This window comes from Hirundo rustica, chromosome 1, assembly GCF_015227805.2.
Source record: "Hirundo rustica isolate bHirRus1 chromosome 1, bHirRus1.pri.v3, whole genome shotgun sequence".
NCBI classification, from domain to species: Eukaryota; Metazoa; Chordata; class Aves; order Passeriformes; family Hirundinidae; genus Hirundo; species Hirundo rustica.
Window position 1 is genome coordinate 149,103,497 of NC_053450.1, and position 17,469 is coordinate 149,120,965.

Genomic DNA, 17,469 nt, shown 5'->3' on the forward strand with positions numbered 1-17,469 from the left:
TCTAGTCCTGAACACTGCTGTGTCTAAACCTTTCTCCCCTCTCCAGTGGATAATATTTTCCCAGCTTTCTGGTGCAGTGTGGAAGTGTTATTTCAGCAAAGGGACCTGTAGCCCACTGGTGTGGGGAAATGGTCTGAGATTACAAGACTGTGCAAGATGCTGGTGACAACTGCAATGCAACACCAAACCAAACACCTCGGGAGTAAGCTCGAACCAGCAGTGACCTGTTTTTCTTGATTAGATTTTGCAGCAGCAAGACCAGACAGAATTGTAAATACAAAGGCATCTGTCAGGAAAATGAAGTCTCAGTATGGATTTCAGAGAGTCTGTAGCTGGAAAAGGAGTTTTAAAATATTTATAGGACATTCACAATTCACGAGTTATAGGACATTCAACCAATCACGTTGTCAAAATCTCTGAACAGATATTGGAGGGTGCCTTCTATTTTAGAAAGACACAGCAGTTGCTCTATGGTAACAATTGATGATAAGGATACAGGGAAAAAAAACCCTAACAACCACAAAAACAAGCAAACAAACAAACAAAAAACCCAACCAAAAAACACATCAAAAGACAACACAACAAAAAAAAAAAAAAGTCCCAAACCATAAAGGGTTATTTTGTCCCTGTAGAAAAAAAAATGCCTACCACAAATACTTACTATTACCTCTAGGAGTACATCTATGTTATTTTGCTCCCTGCTCAGGCATCACTTCACCTTAGCTGCCTGCCACCATCTTTTCATTTTGATCACATTTTCTGACATCTGGCTTGTGGCTGTGATGGAGAGCAGCCTTGATACAGCCTGACACAAACCCCGGTAACAAGAGTGCGCGTGCACAACCTTGGGAAATGTAGCCTTAGGTCTCAAGAATAGCTTTGGGGCTTTGAATGGGACCACTGCAAGTGCTTTGTGCCTATGGAGATGGGAGTGGGAAGGTGCTGGTCCCTTGGCCAAGGGGATTGCAGAAGCCCAACTCTATTGTGGGCTTATAAATAGCCCAATGTCTATTTTGCAGACACAGAAAGAGTTTCTCTCCCTTAACTGAAAAACAGAGGAAACCTTCACCTGGATCAACTTCTCTTTCCAAGTTCCCTGTGAATTTTGCCATGCTCTTGCAACTCAAACAGAACCACTCATACATCTGATCTCTGCTCACTGCAAAATTTCTCTTTGCGGTTATGAAAGCTGGGTTATGAAGCTTCTTTTTCTCTCAGCCTCTGCCAGCCCATCAGCTAAGCTGGTCACCCCAATTCTGTGTCCTGTGGCCCTTTTTCAGTGTCAGGGTGGTCTTGTGAGGTTGTAGCTCCTCGGTGCTATGGCATGAGCTGAACACTGGCATTGGGGCTGGAGAAATGCTCGGCACAAAGAGAGAGCAGCACTCAGCAATGGCTCGTGTTACACATCCACACTGATCAGAGCAGGCAGGGGTCCTTTACAGGCTTCTCGTGGACAGGTGGTTCTCACACTTCAATCACTCCCTCACAACGTGCAGATTTTCACTTCAAAGATTTGGCAGTGCTGAAAGGGGGTTTTTCAACCTACGCAGAGTTCATTTAAGTTAAGAGAGGTTCATCTTCCCCAAGTTTGTACTGCTGGGATGGTTTTGCTGCTACAGTGTTCAAAGTTCTCTCCAAACACCTTTTGGTGAAGCAATACACCTCTCCTGCCTGAGGAGGACTGCTGCACTTGTACAGCCATGTGTGGTGTGACTACACGGTTTTCATGTGTGTGCATGTAAGGAAATATATTTACATACATCTACATCTACATCTACATCTACATCTACACAGAACTAAAATATTTAGGGACTCCACTTCTGAATTCTTCTAAAGAACTCCAGATCTGTGTCAAACTGCTATTTGTATTGAAGTCTGTCAATTCTTTGCCTGTTTCCTATTCCTCTTCCTGCCCCCTGCATTGAGTTTGTGACCATATGAGGAATCCTTGCCCCCACCACTGGGCTTGCAAGTGGTTTTTGTTTATGAGAAGGCTTTTTGCACAAGCCACTCCTCAGTGAGGGTTTGGCTGAGTCCCAGGGAGGATGGAGACTCAGCCCTGTTCCACTGCAGGGAGGCCAGAGGACGGATTAGGGTTGGTGAGTGAGTAATGGGCTTTGATACTGTGTCAAGCCATGTAAGAAAGTTATCTGAGCATGCAAGGAGCTTAAAAATGAAAGAACCACTTCAGAGATAGGGGAAGAACAGACCTGTGAGACTTAATGACTCAAAGAAAATCTATCTTCTAGTTAGGAGATGAGTCCTTGGATGACTGACCTAAATCCCAAATAATTCCGAACAACGGCAGAAAGACTGAGCCAAGTGCAGTCCTATCATTTAATCTTAAGTCTTTCTGTAATACTGTAGAGCAAAAGATAATACAAGGAACAACAATGAGATATCCAGAATAATGCAACAATACATGAAGGAGCAAGCAATAGCTGTAGGCTTCATTTGCTCTGTTTAGTTATGCTAATAGAAAATAAAGATTTCCAGAAAAGATTAGAAGCAAAGAGATTCAAAAGAAGTGGCCTGGAGCTTTCTATAGGCAGAAGTCAGAAATCCAGCTGAGTTACAAATCAGTGAATAAATATATTCATTACCTTACAGAGAGCAAAATCATATTAGCAGTACAGGTATTTGTTTACTATGGTTGTATTAAGATAATTTAATAATACCAAATTTAGTTGCCTCAGAGAAATTAAGCTAATGTCATTCATTTTAGAAAATAAAAGGCAGATTGGTTTGTACCAAGATGGTGTTACTCAGCATCGAGCCTGCTTTAGATCAGCAGATGGCCTGAAACCTTTGTTGAATCTTAACACAGACTTCTGAACTGAGGTAAGTCAGGAAAGATCTTGCCCACTATTCAGTTACCTGCCTGTTACTGTTCTTTTTCTGTTCTGATTTTAATAAATTCTCCTTTTTTTCACATTTATTTTCTTTATCCCTTCCTATCCCCATAATCACACATTCATATACTCTGCGTGACTGTAATGCATGTATCTGCCACATCATCTCTGTATGCCCTTCTAGTAAGTATGTAAAATTCAAAGTAAAATATTTGTATTTGCTAGTTCAAGAGCTCCACTTGCTTAGAATCTCATGGTTCTCAGCTCATATCTGGAGTCTACACAGCAAATTGCATCCTGCAGTACTGTCTTGCCTGATAAAGGCACTTTGAGAACGCAAACCACGGACAGGTTCTGAAAGCCTTGCACAGGTCCATCCCTTTCCTTCCATTACAGCACATCTCCCCACCAGGGGAAAAGCTACTCCTGACTATTCTCAGGGCCAGCCCTCTGGGCAGGACACGCTCTCAGGAGCTGCTGTGCCAGCCCCCAGTGGCGTGGTGTGGTTGTACTTTATGTTTAAATGCTGAATTTGCCCTCAGTTCTTTCGGGCTGGAGAGTACAGGTGCAGTTTTCTAATCTAGAAGACTCATGCAAGGCGTGTAAGCCCATTTTTGTGGTACTCACAAACAGTGAGAGGTGCTGAGCAACTCCAGCGCATACAGCAGTGGATATTCACAACTCTGGGAGAGCTTTACCATCTTTTCCAAGGAGCCTAGCCTGGAAAACAAGGCTTGCTTGCCTCAGTGGATGGTTTCAAAATATTTGCTGCTTATGTTGTCCTGAGAAATTTCTAAACTGGGGGCTGAGGGATAAATTTTGCCGTAGGTGGTCTAACAGATTGGTGTCTCTGGACTCACACCAACCACTCTGCACAGACACTGCTTCTGCCAGAACAACATTAGCACTTCTTTATCAAAGCACTTCTGCTTCAAAAAGGAATTAAGAAACTTTTTTTTTTTTTTTCCTAAGAGGCATCAAGCTAAAATATAATACAGTCTGCAAAGCAATTAGGTGCAATACCATCACAGGCTCATGAAGGCTGGAATTCACTGCAGCAGTTGCTGTTTAGCTCACTGCACAGCACAAAAAACCAGAAACTATCTCTGAGATTGTCTGCCCTCAGCACATCTCACCAAATTCAAAGACTATTGGATCTTGGGAATTAGTGATGGAAAACAGCCCCAACCACTCCATCATCCAGACCACCTTTTTAGTGATGCAAGGCTGGTCTCCTAAATCAATATTTTAGTGTTTCCTCCGGGTCAGTTGAAAATTTTAATATAATAGCAAAGGGATTTAGTTGCATCTCCTGTGAACTTTTTGATAGCTGAAGAGATGACATAGGCAGTACATTTTCTTTATATTCAGCACACATTATTCCATTTAAAATTTCATTCCATGAGTGTAAATTAAACTCCAACTTGTTATGACAAATATTTTCTTGTTTTCCTCATGTTTACATCTTTCATAAATATGTAAACTGTTATAAACACACATCCACACTAGTTGTCATTAAATCAAAGCATTTTATACATATTTTAGTGTTCTTTCTTACACTAATTGTTCCAATCCTTTGATCATTTCTTTCACTCAGGGTGTAATCCTATAAAAGAGTGCTGAAGGAGACAAAAATAATTCACAGCAGGAAGCAAAACAAAGAAGCAAACACGATTTCTGGATTTGATTTGGTAGGAAGAGAGGCCAAGGGGATCTCTTCAAGATATTTTTAGAATCACTTTTATCACAAATCAAAAGGTAGAGTCCTCTTTACTTCGTGCTGGTGTACAACAGGCAGACAAGAAATTATGTGAGGAAAGAGTGAGGAAGGAAAATAGGTGCACTTTAGATACCTGAAGGGTACCAGCAGCAACACACCCACCCAACATCCCCTGCAAATCAGAAATCCTGGGCACCAGGCTGAGCCCAGACCTGCTGCGCCCTGAAAACTCCTGGTGGGAGTCCCAGAGGCCCCTGAGCACTCAGTGATGGGGAAGCAGGAGCAAACTCTCAGTCAGGGCAGTCCCAGCAGCCAGAGAAAGAGCCTGAGAGCTTTTAATAATGAATTTCACAGAGCCTATTCTCTCTGCAAAACCTTCTGGCTACTCAGACACAGCCCTTGGAGCATCCCAGTGGGTTTAGAGTGCTTAGGAGCAGAAACATGAAAAATGTTCTCTGTTCTAACATTAGAAGCAGCAGGGAGATATGAAACAGGAGGAGGACTTTCCACAGAAACAAAGAGCTGGCCTGAACCAAGAAAAAACACAAAAAAGCTAGTTCACATTCAAAAGGCAGAAATTTATTGGAGAAGAATCCATAAAGAATTAAGTGTCACTGCAAACCCTATGATCTGTGGGAAAACATCCATGTGTGTTTAAAAACCTAAAATCTCAGCTTCATTTTATTATTTTATTGCTTTTAAAATAAGCTGGATTTGTTCTAAGCAATATATGCCATTAATGCTTCATTTTCTGAGCAAACAAATTATTCTGGCAGTTTTGACAGGGCGCACCAGTACGTCTCAGAGCTGGAAATCTGTGTGTAACATCTATTTAGAGCACCTCTCTGAAGAACGAAGTGTCAAAAAAACTTCGGTCCACCCTACTGCAGCCATCTATCGGTGTTCATGTGCTCCAGAGGGGATTGCTCTTCACCAAAAGAAAGACAATGTAATAATGATTTGTCCTTCCGCAAGAGGACTTTTTGCCCCATCAGTTGCTGCACACAGCCTGAAACTGCAGCAGATGTTGTGGAGAGCAATATCCCATCTCCTTATTGTCGATCAAGTTACTATTTGAGAGATACTTCAGGTTCTCAGGAGCAGCCCCACAAAAGCAATAAAAACAGTGAAATCCAGAAAGCAGCCATAAACCTCTTCTTTTCATGTTCTTGCTCCAAGTGCTTGCTCTAAGCTTTATGGGGAGCAACAACAGGACAAGAAAAGGAATGGCAAGAAATGCTCACGAGAACCCTTCCCAGACTCCGTCAGATCAAAAACAGGTCAGATCCTTGTTTCAAAGCAAATGATCCTAAATTCTATCCTGCTATTGACTCTTCAGCCAGAAGTCTGGCCATATTCCCAAGGTAACGCTAAAGCCTCCCTCCCTCCCTGTCTCCCTTCCTCCAAGGATTCAGCTTTGCACAAGTCCAAAATCTAGATAGGAATATGATAGTGGGGTACAGCAGAATAGCCCCTTTCTTTGTCAATGCAAATTAAGACTGACCTTAGATAGGTGCAAGAAACCTCCCTTCTTCCCTTTTGTTTGGAAGAGAACAGAGTCAACACACCGCACACTGTTTGCATCCCATGTGAGCTGTTTGGAAGCCAATGGTGATAAAAGGAAATCATCACAGGAGAAAAACAGCCAGAAACTCAACAATGGTACATCTGAAGTAAAGACAAAAGTTATCTGGGACCTGCTCTGGTAGTGAAAGGCAAAGGAAAAATCTTCTGGTTATAAACTTGTGGAAAAACTGTCCAAAAATCACTGGAAGGGAAGGAAGTAACTACCTTCCTGAGAAGTCCTCCAGATTAAGATATCTCCAGCCAAGGCTGGAGAACAGTGATTTTCACCATATGCTGATATGAGGTGTGGGCAGCAGCCAGTCATCCTGCCTGCAGACAGGAACTGGTAACACCTTGCCACAGGGCACCCAGTTAAAGGCAGAGGGAGTGAGTCCTCAGATTTCAGTAGACTCCAGAGCTTGCATTAACAAATTCTTTATGAACTGAAAGATGTGCCATTTTATTTATTGCCATCAGAAATCATCTCTTTTACACGGCTTTTACACTCACCAAATTTGTGCAATTATGCAGACTTCTGCATTTGCCATTTGCAGAGGCATTCTGAATTATTAGCACCGCTTCTCTAATGCATGCAATTTTTTTGCCAGAAGGACACCATACCATTAATTCTGTACCCTCTCTAAATGCAGCAATTATCCACCAAACAGTTATTCTGTGCCATGCCTCAAGGATACTTTCACCTTCCCACCCTCCAGTGCTGTTGCTGGGCAAAGGAGGAGAAGTCACAATTACCCTCTAGGAAGAGAGGGTCAAGAGGAGCCCCAGGACAATGTCAACATTCTTTAAGATAAAATAAAAAAAAAACCAAAAACAAACCCCACACAAACAAACCCCAAACAAAACACACACACAAAACCCAAGAATAAATTATTATACGTAGACCTTTACTGACTGTATTATTTGCCATTAAATTAGTTCTTATGAGTATAACCTATACAAATTTTGGATTAAATATTCACTTTAGCAGGGCACATGCAAATTAACCAGCAGCAGTGTTCCTCAGGTGCCAGCCTGGACCTGGCTCGGCTGCTTTCTTGCTTATGCAAACTGTTTGTGGGAACAAAGGTGCAAGAGCTCTCGGGTAATAAACGCTTGCCCTCCACTCAGAGGAGGGAAACTCTAACAGGGGTGGGTAAGAAAGCCTCTGTAGAAAAGATCTTTCTCAATGGGGATGTCAGAAAAAGGGACAGGGCTGCTCCCTGCTCAGCTTTTTGTATTGGAGAGGGGTCCAGTTGTGCCAGTTGTCACAACACAGCCCACTCCCCACAGACCCAGAGAGCACAGGGACCCCTCACCTCTTCAGGGGATGGGGCAGGTCCCCCAAGGAAGATCTGCCTTGTGCTGGGACCATGGTCCAGGGATGAGCAGGACAACCCATCTCTCCCCACAGCCCTCCAGGGGACCGCGAAATTGCCACTCTGTTCTCAGACAGAGACATCTCCACATCCCGCAGGCAAGGAGTCCATTGGTTGTATTAAAAATGCGTGAGGGGGAGCTTTCGTTTGACATCAGTATTTTGTACTTTAAATACAGGCAATAAAAAGCCCATATTTTTTGCATATACAGATATTTTTGCTAAATATAAATACATTACATTCGAACCCTAACCTTAACTTTTTGGAAGACAAACTTATTCACTGGTTTGTTTAGGGTGGGGGTTTTTTTGGTGGGTTTTTCTTTGTTGTTGTTTGGTTGGTTGGGTTTTTTTGTTGTTGTTGTTGGTGGTGGTGGGTTTTTTTGTGGGTGGGTTTTTTTTCTTTTTTTTTTTTTTTTTGTTTGTTTGGGGTTTTTTTTGTTGTTGCTGGATTTTTTTGGTGGTGGTGGTGGTGGTGGGTTTTTTTGGTTTGTTGGGTTTTTTTTTTTCTTCTTGGAAGAAGCTAGGTCCTATTTAGGAGTTTATATTATCAAGACTAGACTCAAACTCCTACATCCAGTCACAGTCTTTTATCTCCAAAACCCCAAGACTCTGCCAAGAGGACCATTGTGGTTATAGAAAATGAATCAAAGGCCAAGTCCCAGCTCCCCATCATTGCTTTAGGATGTGCTGATGTAGAGAAGAGAGCAATATGAGACAGACTGATCTGTGGTGCATCATTATTTACCTTCCACCCTGGAGGTAAATAATGATGATCTTTAAGGTTGCTTCCAACCCAAATCATTTTATGATCCTATGAATGCAAAATCAGAGAAGCTGCTCATGTCATCCCTGAATGGGAGGGCTGAGTTCTTGTGCTGTCCTTCTGCTTTCCCCTCCCTTCATAATTTAAAAATAAGTAATTAAAGCAATTATGAATCTGTTGCATCTCATTAAAATAAGAACAGAAAATTTGAAGCTACCTCTCTGTGCAAGCAATGCAGCTAAGTCCCCACGCCAACATGGCTTGTTAAATCAGATGCATTCATCCAGAAGACCCTCAGCATCTAAGACCTGAGCTACAGTAACTTATTGGAGGTCTGCTTGTGACTGCAAGGATTTTACTCCAGACACCTCAGATCTCATCATCCACAGTGAAAATGTGGACTAGAAATGCTGAAGTAAATTCCATACAGCCCGCTGTCACTGCTAACAGTGATCACAGACAGCCATCAGTACAACATCAGCGTCTTATGAACAGATGTGCAGTCAACTGCTTAGCATGGCCTATTGTGAAAGGAGGATCAGAGGTGAAAAATGACTTAGAAAAAAGAGTGAAGCTGGAAATAACTCATTTTCATTTGCTTGCTCAATTTTCCATTTTAGCTTTAGGTGGCTGAAGTGTTTGAATTGCAGTGCGATATTCTGAGAGCGTAATTTCTTTTGTAGAAATGCTGCCCCTGTGCTACAGACACCCTGATGTCATCCCTGGTATTAAACAAACAGCCTCTCTGATATCTTCAGATGAAATAACCTGAAAGGAACTTGCTGAGGCAGCTGAAATGTTGGGAACAAAGGGTTTTTCACCCTGGGAGAGTCTCCTTTGCAGTTTATTGCCAGGGTTTTACATCCCACAGAAGAGGGAGATGAATCCAAGTCCATCAGAGAACCACCCTAAAGTCCCTGGTCTGTGTTTCAATGGCTCAGCTACATCTCAGTCAGCTCTATCCAAAAACCTCACAATGCTGTCAGGACAATGAACACCTAATGCCATTCATTTTTCAACAATTCATAATTTTTTTTCTGATGGGGCAGTAAACGTTTATAGATATGTTCAATTTTATAGGCAGTTCCCACCGAAACCAAAAGAGCTGTTGTCATGAACAGAATCACTCATCTGAACAAGGGTTTACACGATCAGTGTGTTAAGTTTCAATATTGTTTTTTATCCATAGAGGTTTGCCAAATTTGAATGGAAAGCAGAAAGCAGCTTTTTAAAGTTAAGTGTGCTACATTTGTATCTAATGCTGCAGTAGGATATATTTGCAGATTGCTTTACCAAGTCCACTTAAAACCTTAAATCAAGCAATTTAAAGCCTGCTCACTGAGATTTGCAAGCATGTGTAAATTATTCTCTAATCCAGTTTACACTTAACAGCTTCACCACAGCTGAGAGACCCCTACTGACCTCGGGGATTGAGCAGTGAAAGATCCACCCCTTAAACACAAAGTGAATTAAGCAGTTCCCCTATTGAACCAACACACCACATACTAATATTGAAGTATAATTAGAAAACTTATAGGAATTGTAAAAGGAGCAACATGCAGCAAAATCTGCAACGTACATTTCTGTTGATTTATAAGGTTTTTCTCACAACACAAAGGACAGGCCCTGAATAACTAAGACCAGTTTAAGCAAACTCATCTTTGCAAGGAAGTCCTCTATAGCACTAATTATTATGTCCAAGAACATATTAAAATGTTTTTCCTTATTATTCTAAATTAATGCAGTTTGTTTTCCACCACCATCACTAGCAGAATGCATCGCACAGAGCGACAAATGGCCAAATGCCTCCTCAAGGTGAACATCTGACCTTTCCAGTTTCACAAGCAGAAAGTTACAAGTGACTGATTCGCATTTTTGTGGAAATGGTTGGTTTTGAACAGTTTTCTTGGTTCACTTGTCTGAGCACTTTCCAAGTGAGTCCTTTGAGCATGGCTGAGTCCTGGACCAGGACAAGAATCTCCAGAGGGGAGAATGGTGGAGCCTCCTGAGTCAGCCATGAGAAGTCCTTGAAAGAAGAGGACTTGAAGTGGACACAGCCAAACCTTCCCACAATCACAGGAACTAAAGCCCACACAGAATCATGGAATCTTTAAGCCTGAAAAAGTCCTCTTTGGACTGGAAAAGATCACTGAGTCCAACCATTAACCTGACACTGCCAAGTCCACCACAGAACTGTGTATCTAAACACCGTGTCTACATATTTTTGGAACACTTTCAGGGATGGTGACTCCAGCACTTCTCTGGGCAGCCTGACAGCTCTTTCGGTGAAGAAATTTTTCCTAATATGCAATCAAAACCTCCCCTATCATAACTTTAGTCCATTCCCTCTTGTCCTATTGCTTGTTACCTGTGAGAAAAGAGCTGACCCACACTGGTGTACAACTTCCTTTCACTGTTGCTCCTTACCCGGGGACAAAGGAGTCCGAGGGACTGGAGTGCGTCCCAGCACAAGCAGTGGTGGTGTGAGTTGCTCCATCCAAATCCCTCTTTCCTCCTCCCTTCCTCCACCTGCTCACAAAGCCAGCAAAGGGAGGAGAGGAGAAAGCAAAGGAAGCACCACAAAAGCAGAAATCCTGACTCCTCTGTTGCCCTCTGCCAACAAAATGAGCAGTTGTCCCAAGATATCTCCCACACCTGTACCTCAGATCTGGGGGGTCTCTGTCATCTTTGCTCCTCTCAGAACCCATTCCTACCTGCCAGCACTAACCAGTTCATCCTCCAGCAGGTCCTCACCGCTCAAGTTGCCTGAAGGCTGCTCCACCTCCGCCTGGGCAGGCATCCATGGGTGCTGCAGGCTCATCCTCTGCTGCAAGACCTTTCCTTCGGGATGTCCTCAGCCCAAGCCTTTCCCCACCTGCCTGTGCTGAGGGTCATTCAAAAACTTTCAGGCGCCTCCTCCCTCTCTCCCTCTCCTCTCTCGGTCATCTTTCCCCCATTACTGCCTGCTGCAGAGGATGGGAGCAGCATCCTTGAAAATGGAAAGTGAGGAGAGTGCTAATTGATGGGCTGTTGCAACCATTAGCCTCCTGTCAAAAGCTAATAGAGGGAGAGGCAGAAAAGAAACCATCAAGAAATTTCCGGAGATGCGTGTTCCCTTCCTAAATCCATCTTGGCTCATTCAAATCTGAGGCCATCAGCTCTCACATCAGTTCTTGCTTAGGCAGAGCTGCTGCAGGATGCTCTGACACAGCACAGCCCAGGAGCAGCTGTCCTGCACACTGAAAGCAAGAAATGGAATTCTCCAAATTTAAAGCTGCACCATACAGATGGACAAAATGGAACTTGCACTCATGCCCTGTGTTCAGCAATGAGCACAGGGCAAATCACTGCCACTCAAGGGAGAAGAAAAGCCCTAAAAGTCTGGACACACATTCTGTTAACAGGTTAAAACCCTTTAGCCTTGTTTCCTTTAAGGCTGGGGCTCAGACTATAATTCTTTAAAAATATAATTTATTTTAGCAGCACTTAAATAAGTAAGACATTCTTTATGCATCTCACTCCCTATACAGGCTAATACAAGCTACTTAAAATAAAATATATCAAGATGTATATTCAAGAATCAGAGTGACTTAAAAATTGCTCCCGAATCAGTTTTTTATACCAATTTACAGCCTAAAATACAAAAATTATGAAGTAAGAAAATACAGCTGCCTGATGGAATCAATGACAGTTCCAGGAACTCTTCCTGAAGAGAACAAATTGCTCCAGCCCACTGCCATAAGCATTTTCCAGAACAAATTATAGGGATCTTTCAAAAAGGCATATTTGCTCCAAACACTCCTTCAAACACTTAGTGTGAAAGGCCATAATAGAGTTTTATAGCCATCGTAGTCTGTTGGGTCAAAAACACATTAAAAAAAAACCCTGGAGCTTAAACACTTACAGGTATGATGGATCACAATGAAGTGTCTTATTGAGTAAATAATGTCTGCTCTAAACTCTCTTCTAAATAAAAGCTTACACAAGAGAATCAGTGGCTTTGAAGTGTCCATTATATACTTTCATACTGATTTTCATGTTTCCATGACGATTGCCTTACTTTTTTATTGCTAGGAAAACTTGACACGGTGTTTTTTTCCAAGTTTGGGGCAAGTGTTAACCAGACATCTCTGCATCAGGAAGAACCATTACTAGAAAGGTCTCAAAATAGCCCAGTACCTGAGATAAATATTATAACCCTCAGTCCTCACCATAGGCCAGCATTGCCATCAAATACCATAATCTGTAATTTGCTTTATAATGACTGTAGGCCGATTTTTTTGAGCAAATGTACTCAGAATTGAGAACAGAAAGATTGATTGCTTATTGTTTCTGCCTTTTTTTTTTTTTTTTTTTTTTTTTTTTTTTTTTTTTTTTTCTTTCCCTATAATTCATTTCCCTGGGGTTGTTTTTCTGGCAAGTTCAGTTTAATGTCCTCATTGGGCTGAGTTGGCAGTGTTTTCAGGAGTGTTTAGTATCCAGCAACTTCTCCAGCAGGAGTGGATACCTGCCGAACGCTTTGGGAGATTTAACTGTCAGTGATATATTCCAACCCTTTGGAGATCAGCATGAAACACAGGCCAGATCAAGAATTAGTTGAAAACAATGAGAAGCATTCCATGGATGGCAAAAACCTCTGGAGAAACAAAAGTGAAGTTTCCCTGCCTTTTGCTGAAGGACATTCTACTTGGTGTGAAAAATGACAGATACTTTTCAAGCAGTGCTATCTTGGAGTGTACATAATATTTCAAAAATATCTTGAAAGCTTCATATTTTAATAAACAGTTCCTACATCCATTTTTTATTAATATGTTTTTAAAAGAGGAGCAGAAAATTAACACTATGAGTCAGATCATCAAGAAGGCATAAATCATCACAGCTCCACTGGTTTCAATTTATACTGCTTGTGAAAAAGACTCTCTATACCTTTCTGGAATCACAGAGTGAATTCATCATCCCCAAATAATTAAGGATTTAATTTAATTATCTGTTAATCTCTTCATTTTATGACTGGAGTCTGAAGGATGGCAAGAACTACGGAGAGCTATTGCAAGGGATGTTAATGTGATAAGTACAGTGTAAATCATAATTTTGGTATATCCATAAATACTGAGCAAGTTAATGCTGAGAGTTAAGTGGAGGAAGGGACTGTGTGCCATATCACAGACATATAATCTCCTGCATAAATATATTATGGCTTGTTAGAAAAGCACACTGCACAATATAAGGTCTAACCCTTTTCATTTAATCCCAACCATAAAAGCCCTCTCTGAGATTTTGATGCACTTCTATCCAGAGTAGTTTGGAATAGGAAAAAAAGGAAACAGTAGTATTTAAAACTGACATCTGATTCTGCAGAAATTTAACTTTGAGCTATATTACCCTGAAATGCCAGGTACCACAATGATAGAACAGGGGCAAACGCTTCGGGGAGAAGAGCAGAAAATGCATCAATAAAGGATGCCTAATAGCCTGCAGTTAAATAGCTTTCACAAATAGGTGGTAAAGGACAAAGTGATCAGCTGCACACCAGCAGACATGGCTATATGCAAATAAAATACTTCTATCCAAGAAGGACATTTTGTCTCTTACAACTAAACCGCTCCCGGAGCCCGTTTAAGTACCATGCTTTGACTACAGTAATTATCTCATGTCACTTAATATGATATAATATCTACTTATGCTTAATGGATCTGTTTTAATTTCTAAGGAAACTGCCTGTTTGCACAAATGAAACTTGTATGATGATTAAAATATAATTTTCACTCAGGCAAATAACACATTTCAACAAACAAAACCGTAAATAGAGATGTTACATCTATTTGAAGACAGACCTATAAATGTGAATGTCCTCTAGTACTCAATGTCCTGACTATAAATTGCTCTATATTATGGAAATTAACCATTTTTCATCATAGAATATCAAATGAAATGAATGAATATAAAACCAAAGCTAAGTTAAAGTAGTCAAATCAATGTTATCACTAAGCAAGTCAACTGAGCTTCAGATCAGGGAAAATACACATTATTTAACTCATAATGCAACATAATTTACATCATTAACTGATATCAAAACCCCATCTTCTGAAAGCATCCAAACAATTGTATTTAAATACTTTTAAATTTCTTTTTAAATCATTTCTGTTTGCAGCAAATTTAACAATGAGAAAAACTAACCCCAAATTTTCAAGGAAAGCCAGTTCATGAGACATCGGAGAGATGCCAATTTCACTTGTTGCACTGCATTAATGTCACATTTTTTAAAGAATCATCTGTTTAATTTCTATTATTTCCAACCTATGAGGCATGCAATTGTTTATAAAGTAAATATTACAATCTATTATTATTTGATTTGACCTTCATGCTAGATTCCAATGCTGCAAGGTCTTTAACCATGTCCCATTCAGCTCTACAGTCCATCTCAGCTCTAAGATATAGCCTGAGGGGAAAAGAGGCTCAGGTTTTTTGTGGGTTGTTTTTTTTGGTTTGTTTGGGGTTTTTTTAATGCCTTTTTTTACATTCATGCAACCTTAAATGGCATTTTTAAAGGCCACAGAGGAAATCAGTTTAGCTTAGTTTCCTCAAGAGCACTTACTGTATAAATGTTGTTGCAAATTCTCTGAAACTTTTCTCAAAAGTCAAATAAACTTGAATGCTTAATGTCTTGAGAAATTTGTGAAGATGCAGCTAATATGCAAAAATAGGAAAAAGCATACAATCAAACCCTGCAATAAAAAAATCTGATCAAGCAACGTGCATGCAGCCAGACAGCTTGTCCACAAACACCAGAATCATCTGCTTGCAATTTATTTGCTACCATTGCAATCTTTCTAGTAGATTGATGCGTATTTTTCACTCACCCTCCATATTTTTTTAAATCTCTTCATTCTGGACAATTTGGTTTTGTTCATCTCTGAGGTCTGCAGATCAAATACATATCCTATGTGGCTGTAGACATATTTTACAACCAGTCAGGAGCTTAAAACAGCAGAGTGATGGATATTCTTGAAAACAGAGGCACTCCCTGGCTTTTAATGCTGCTTCCAACAACCACACAGTTCACAGCTCAGCATAAAGTAACCAATAGCTGAACATAGGCATAAAAAAAAAAGAAAGCCAAAATCCCTTCTTTGTGATGGCATAGGGAGAAGTCTTGATCCATCCAATGCTTGATTTAGGTCAGTGAGAAAAAAAAAAAAAAAAAAAGCTGCTATTATGTCAGCCATCCAACTTTAAGATGACTTGTGAGCTGACAGTCATGGCACTTTAAAGTAACGTCATGATGAGTCTTTACAAAGGGATTGTTTTAATCCTACATTAAAAAAAAAAAAAAAAAAAAAAAAAAAAAAAAAAAAAAAAGGGCAAGCTACTTAAGCATTATAGAAATCACATGATATTACAAAAATATCTGCACTGCAAGGGAATGAAGCTGAGAAATACCTCATCTAGTGTCTTCTACTTTATTTCTGTTGGTTTTTTTTTTTTTAAGGGTGGGAGATTTGTATGATTGTGGGCATCTACAGACCTGTCATTTCTCTTAAATTGTTTCCAACTCTTTGTTTCTCTTTAAATAAAAAGAGCATATAAAATAGAAAATGAAGAGATGTTAATTTTTAAGTTCCCTTAAAATCAGTCAGTTAATCACTGAATTGTACCAATTATTTTATGAAGGAAAGACATCAGTGAGAGAATCTGACAAGGAGAGAGATCCTGTAGGAAGTCCTAACCATAAAAATTCTGATCACAGTTCGTGCTACCCAGCTCATAAGACCTATAAGAGAGAAGGACCATTTGGTTTTATTGTTCATACATCTGGGCTTCTTAGGTTCCCTTCTATAATTTCAGGAAATGGAAAAGAAAGCAGAAAGAGTGTGAAATATCCCTCTCTGGTAAAACATAAAACCCCCCACCATATCTCAACTCCATTTCTGGAATGAGAAAATAAGTTTGTTTGACAAACATGGATTTATTACTTGCAGTTACAGCTCCAAAGCTGATCTTCTGCAGTGTGGGGGAGCATAACAGAACACCTCTACAGATGTGACTACACAGAGGACACCCTTTTGAAGTGCCAGCTCTGACTGAAAGCCTGGGGGTGTAACCCAGGTGCTGAAGGGAGCCCATCCAGCAGTTATATAAGAGATTTGCTTTGAATATCTGGTGTTGTGACTGGCTCTCTCAATAAGAAAAGGGGCGGCCACCATATTCTTAAGTGACTGATGCTGCTTTCTTTGTCCCATTGTGCTAATTTATCTTTGTGCTACAGCATCACAGAAGGAGCATCACAACTCCTCTTCCCACCCTTCCACACAGCGCAGTGTGTACTTGATCAGATTACACTGAATATAAGACCACATTTGATATTCTGGTCAATACTCACACAGCCCTTATGAAACCTTCTCTCTCCTTCTCTGCATGGAAAGGCAGAAGCGTTGTGGGTCTGAACCTATGTCCTGGTTTGGAACAAATTTGGGAGAAAACCCCTGTAGAGGATCCCTCTAAGGAAGCAAACCTGCTCTAAACTAGCGGGTTTAAACAGTTCTAAGAAAAAGGAAAAAAAACAGTCCAGGGAACTTTTCCGCCCTAGCTAGCTGAAACTAACTAAAAGCAAAAAAAAAAAAAAAAAAAAAAAAAAAAAAAAAAAAAATAAAAAAAAAAAAAAAAAAAAATCTCTGCCTTGCAGTCTCTTTAAGCTTCTGCCGAACACGCCGTCCGCAGAAGGATGTGGAGGAGTCAGGCAGTTTTCTCAAAACAAACTCCGCGCTTCTCCTTGCTCTTAGAACCAGTCTTAAAGGCACAGGACTCAATATACAGCACAAACAGAACAGACGATTGGGGATACAAGCATCATAAAGTTACCCTAAGACAACCTGCAAGGCTCTAATTGTGCACGGTGCCATCATTGACATGGCCCAGCAAGCCCGTATGAGGATGTGCATTGACCTGCAATTTGGGACCTGACCCACGTTTCCTAGTGGTTGTGAGATGTTTCACTAAATGTAAAGATCCATTTCAAATGTGGATACCAAATTTAGTTGACATCAAGAGCTGTTATGTGCGAATTATGGAAGTGACAGACTGATTCTGTGGATCTATTTGATTATTTTATTCTCAGATTTAGTATTAGAGTCCTAATGTTGTTCCATGAGGAGGATTTCCATTTATTTTAATGGCAGTGGAATCTGATCTT

The 17,469-nt window shown here is 40.6% G+C and overlaps 1 protein-coding gene across 6 annotated transcripts in view; it reads right to left on the bottom strand.

Moving 5' to 3' along the window:
- The window catches only part of DPP6 (dipeptidyl peptidase like 6), a 541,800-nt gene that overhangs the window by 295,405 nt on the left and 228,926 nt on the right, over positions 1–17,469 (bottom strand). Inside the window, exon 1 of one of the 6 annotated variants that reach the window (XM_040056371.2) lies at positions 15,140–15,265. The exons of the other annotated variants lie outside the window; for them this stretch is intronic. Within the exon in view, the coding sequence (XP_039912305.1) occupies positions 15,140–15,190 (51 nt within the window). The 5' untranslated portion in view covers positions 15,191–15,265. Of the gene's footprint in view, positions 1–15,139; positions 15,266–17,469 lie in introns of those variants that run through there. 6 annotated transcript variants of the gene reach the window in all.